The sequence below is a fragment of the Sinocyclocheilus grahami genome, unplaced genomic scaffold (genome assembly GCF_001515645.1).
Source record: "Sinocyclocheilus grahami isolate Dianchi unplaced genomic scaffold, SAMN03320097.WGS_v1.1 scaffold955.1, whole genome shotgun sequence".
In the NCBI taxonomy this organism is placed as follows: domain Eukaryota; kingdom Metazoa; phylum Chordata; class Actinopteri; order Cypriniformes; family Cyprinidae; genus Sinocyclocheilus; species Sinocyclocheilus grahami.
This window is the reverse complement of record NW_015506134.1, coordinates 553,346-558,510: the sequence shown is the minus strand read 5'-3', so window position 1 is coordinate 558,510 and position 5,165 is coordinate 553,346. Positions and strand designations below refer to the sequence as shown.

General features: G+C 41.5%; 1 protein-coding gene across 1 annotated transcript in view; it reads left to right on the top strand.

Moving 5' to 3' along the window:
• The first annotated feature begins 711 nt into the window (after positions 1-711).
• LOC107564685 (secreted frizzled-related protein 5-like) overlaps positions 712-5,165 on the top strand; it is a 23,820-nt gene continuing 19,366 nt past the window's right edge. Inside the window, exon 1 of the mRNA XM_016249818.1 lies at positions 712-1,457. Within this exon, the coding sequence (XP_016105304.1) occupies positions 932-1,457 (526 nt within the window). The 5' untranslated portion in view covers positions 712-931. The remainder of the gene's footprint in view (positions 1,458-5,165) is intronic.

Here is a 5,165-nt window from a genome sequence, read left to right as displayed (position 1 = left end):
TATATATATATAAAAGAGAAAGCAAATCTATATATATATCTATCTATATATAGATTTGCTTTTTCCAACACTGACAATACAAAAGCAAACCAAAATGCACATTCGGTAAAATATAAAGTATAAAACCTGAGCTAATAGATAAAGATCTGTCAGTAAGGTTTCTCAATTTGGGCGGCTGTAATATGGCAGTATGGCCCCCTGCTGCTGGGTGGCTGTGGGTTGAAATTTGGGCCCCACGGTGTGACAGCGAATGATAGAAGGAGACAGAGAGAAAGTCGGTTTCTATTCACAGCCAGCGGCAACATTAGCATATCTCAAACAGCACGGCCCAAAAGCCCTGACCACCTGTAGATTAACCTTTTTTCTGCCTTCTGATTATTTCCCAATAAAGTGGAATGTGAAAGGCCTGGGCAGAAGATGTATGTGGAAAATGTGTGTGTGTTCTCAGAGCTAAAGAGCAACTAAATGAGCCCAGCGCACTCCACACATGCATTGTGCTGCAGGACAGCGCGTGGTCTGCCTGTAGAAGTGTCTGCGAGGGGGGTGGGCTGCGGGGGTGCCGCCCACTGCACAGCAGTTGGCTGTGGCTGGGATGGGGGCGGGGCTTACAGTGGACAGGGGAAACCAGTGGGAGGTGTGTGGGCGAGATTTACTCAGGGGTTGTCAGCACATAGGGCCCTGAGTCCACTGGCTTTTATACACTAGGTGCACTTGAGTCAAACTAGTGAAGAGCTGAGTTTTGAGATCTGCCACTACTGCCTGCTACCAGGAGTTTGCATTAAACTGCAGGACAACCAGACTCAAGAACGAGGGAAAACCTAACACTTTTTGTCCTTTTTCCTTTTAAACACAACAAAAAAAGGATTAAAATTCATATTTTTGAACCACTTCCCCCAATTCCTCTTCTGAAGTACACCAGGACTTTAAAAGCATGGCAGAGCAGAAGAGGCAGGTGTCTCTGACCCAGGCTGTGACCCTAGCGCTGGTTCTGCTCACCTCAGCCGCTTCGACAGAGGAGTATGACTACTACAGCTGGCAATCTGACAATTTCCACAATGGCCGCTTCTATGCCAAGCAGCCACAGTGTGTGGATATTCCAGCCGACCTGCGGCTCTGCTACAATGTGGGCTACAAAAAGATGCGCCTGCCAAACCTACTGGACCACGAGACCATGCCTGAGGTCAAGCAGCAGGCGGGCAGCTGGGTGCCCCTCCTGGCAAAGCGATGCCATGCTGACACGCAGGTGTTCCTCTGTTCCCTTTTCGCTCCAGTGTGCCTGGACCGGGCAATCTACCCCTGCCGGTCTCTGTGCGAGGCAGTGCGGGACAGCTGTGCTCCGGTCATGGAGACCTATGGCTTTCCCTGGCCGGAGATGCTGCAGTGCGAGAAGTTTCCCATCGACAACGATCTGTGCATTCCTATGCAGTTCTCTGCAGGTCACGCCACTCAGACTCCAGGTAGGACCTACAAGAACATTGTATTAGTGATTTCAACTGTTATTGATTCATTCATTTAAAAGGCAGAAATGCATTTAAACAGGGGACATTTCATTAAATTTTGCATAAATAAGCAGGGGGAAAAATCTAATTTTAACAGCATCACACTTATCCAGAAAGCAAATGTGCTAGTCTTTTTTAATAAAACACAGAGATATACAAGTTATATATCTTACTTAAGCATTGTTTCTTAATTAAACATTTTTATGCACTATAAAAAGCATCAGTGCTTCATTCTTGCCGATTCCAAAGACTCCCCTTTTTATTTAAAAAGAGGAAAAATTATAATTATTAAGTCTCCATAGATCTATACAAGGCCCATTGGTGGATTTCCTCTTGCTCTATTTAGCCTGAGGCTCTTGAGAAAGTAAAATTAAGGAAAGCTCTTTAAAGGACAAAAAACTTTCACTATCTAAAGCAAACATCTCATGTGGAATGTGGAGAGGAGCGTTCCTGCTGCGCCATGACTCTCTCTCTTTGTTTAATCGTGCATTGAGGTTTCCAATTAGCCAGGCAGCCAAACCCTTTGGATCACTAATTAGTCAGAAAAGTTGTACATTACTTTGTCTCACTGAGATGAGAAGGACTATTGTAATAGACAGAGGAAGGAAAAGAGAGGAGAAATGGGAGTGTAGCTAGTGTTCAGGGGAAGTTTGTGGATGGTGTTGAACCACACAAACAGGACAATACACTATAAAAAATACATAAAACATTAAACTAAAAAATAATAATAACAAAACATAAAGAAGCTTAAAATAAATCTTTAAAAAAGTGTTTATTTTCTGAACCATTTGTAAAGTATAATGCAAAAAAAAATGAAACAAGTGATGCAAAAACTTAAGTTTACTTTAAAAAAGTACATTAAATAAATGAAATACTGCTTAAAAAAAAACAATTATTTTTAATTATTATTATTCAAAAAATGCAAAATAATTAGAGATAAAATTAAGGGGTTGAGTTAGTCTGTATAGTCATATAGCTTTATATAAAAACAATATGTCTATGATATGTCTCCAAGTAAACGTATCTGTAAACATGCACACAGCTTCTCTTTTCACTACTAAGATTTGATGGATTACAATGTTCTCAAAGATGGGAAAAAAAGCGGCTTTTGAAAAAAACCGTCTCCACGGCACTGTTTTCATACTTCCAAGTTAAGTAGCTTGGCTTCTGTTGGAAAAATAAGCTCCTTAAAATTGCAGCAAACTCAAGAGCAAGTACAGAAAGAGTGGGACCTTTGAGACAATATCAATTACAAACCATAGCCATTCTGAAATGACATGATACTGAAAGCTAGAAAACTAGCAGAACTAAGTTAAATGTGCTTTCCACATCACAGCTGGATCGGAAAGTAGCTCGCGGCCAAGCGTTTCCAGTGATGTGTGTTTTGGTGAGAGTGCACATCGACGTGAAACAGGACTCTAGATATAACATGACAGTACAATCCCTTGCTTGACACGGCCAGTCGCTCCGGCCTGCAGCCATCAGCTCCAGCAGACCGGGGACATGAAGAGCTGTTTTTTCCCCTGTGGTTTGAGGTGAAGTCCTGGGACGCAGCCCGTTCACAACCAGAGCCACAGACATGCATCACGGGCTGTTTCTGGAGACTGACAGTAAATGATACATTCCAGTAAATCACATTGGACAGTACAGCAAGCCTCTTTAAACAATATAGTTCATTCTACAAATAGAAGACTTTTTCTTAACAGACAAATAGCAAAACAAAAACAACCCCAATGGCTTCTCGGAAAATATGGAAATATTTTAACATTAACCATAAAAAGTGGCATGTTTCATGCTTAAACTCTGTGATTATAACATTTGAATGAGTTTAAACCAGAAGCATGCCAGTTTGTATGGAAAATGTTAAAATTGTTTTCTTCTATCGCAGTTTAATGTGCAGAGACAACTACTAGTAGTTACAATGGTTCAACCAATGGTGTGAGTTTGGGCAGGGCTATTTATTCCAGTAACAGATTGGGGGAGTGTCTGTGGAAACCTGTTTGAAAATTATTATTTTTGCAGCTTTTCTTGCACATACACTGGTGGGTTATAAATGATACATTTTACAGAGAGGATTACATTTTATTATAAGAACAGGACTGAAACATTTGATTCTGCCGGACATAAGTTCAGGATAAAACAAATTTAGCGGTTCAGATTAGAGTGAATGTGTATTCCATTGTTTGCAGGATTCTGGTAAATGCAGAGGCGCTGCTGCCTGAGGGGCGATTCAGAGAGACTCCGCTCACTGCACATTTAAACAGACATAAATCACAGCAGTTTTTCATCCTGATAAATGTTTTGATTATGCAATGTAATTATTAATGTCCAAAGTGTTGCTGCTCATAACTTCAAGGTTCCAAATGAGCCATAAAATTATGACCTGTGCATAGTTTAAATAGAACATTTCCCTCATAAACTGTGATACAGAAAGTCAGCGATGCAGAAATCATTCAGACACAGAAACACATGTACTGTATAGGAAGTCTCTCTGAGGACACTGTGAGGACTTGCAATGCACTCGTATATCCACAATGACAAACTGTGAGAAGTAGTTAGTGATGGATTTCATCGCTTAAGGTTTTAGTCTTTAGTCTGAAAGTTATTTTCAGTAATAAGGAAGACCAGGGCTAGTTGTCAGTATTTACTCCTGTAAAAAGCCACATTTAAAATTTATATTAAAGCAACATACTTTAAAGTAATGGCTACAAAAAAAAATAAAAATATGACTAACTTTTTTAACATTATTGCCCAGGAATTACACAGCATTCAGCTGATATTTTCTGACAACATAGTGGGGCATGTTGTCACAATATGTGAAGAACATAGTCACAGATTGTCACGGATTCGGTCCATGGACTTCCGTTTATTCACCACCAGAGGTCACCCTTTCCATTACATTGACTCTCGCACTACACAAACTGTTGCATAGCACCCCGGACTACATATCCCATCATTCTTTGCACGATTTGCACACTGCCCTGATTGCACTCATTGCACACAGCTGTTTCTAATCACCTCACTCACTATATAACACCCACTCTAACCACTTTTCTCTGCTGAGTATTGTTTAGCCTGTACCCCTTTCCGAGTCTCAGTGTTTTCCTTGTTTTGCCTTGCCTGTTTTTGCAGTTTCTGATCTTTGCCTGTTTTCCTGGATTTCTCCCTCTCGTCTCGCCCCTGTGATTCTGTCTGCCGATCGGTGACCTACGCTAGCCCTAGGACTATTCTTGTGTTTTTGCCCACCGTTTACCTGTTTGCCATTGTTCGACCCTGCCTGTTATACCACGTCTCTTTAAATAAAGCTTGCAGATGGATCCACACGTCTCACGTCTCGTCAGCCCCGTTACAGGATACTCAGCCCCACAAGGATCCAGCAGCTATTCAAGTGGACACTGGCCAGGTATGGACACTGCAAGAATATTACTAGCCCTTAAACAAGGCCCGCGATCGCTGGAGAACTATATTAGAGAATTTCTAGCCATAGCACATTATGCTGATCTACCAGACTGTCTTCTGATAGAGTTTTTCTGTGATTGCCTGAATCAACCTCTGCGATCTGAGCTTAGACACGAGGGTCCACGTTCATCACTCGCTCAGTTCATGGATTATGCTTTGTTGACTGTCGGATCTTTATTTACTGTGGGTGTCGCGGAGGAAGAACGC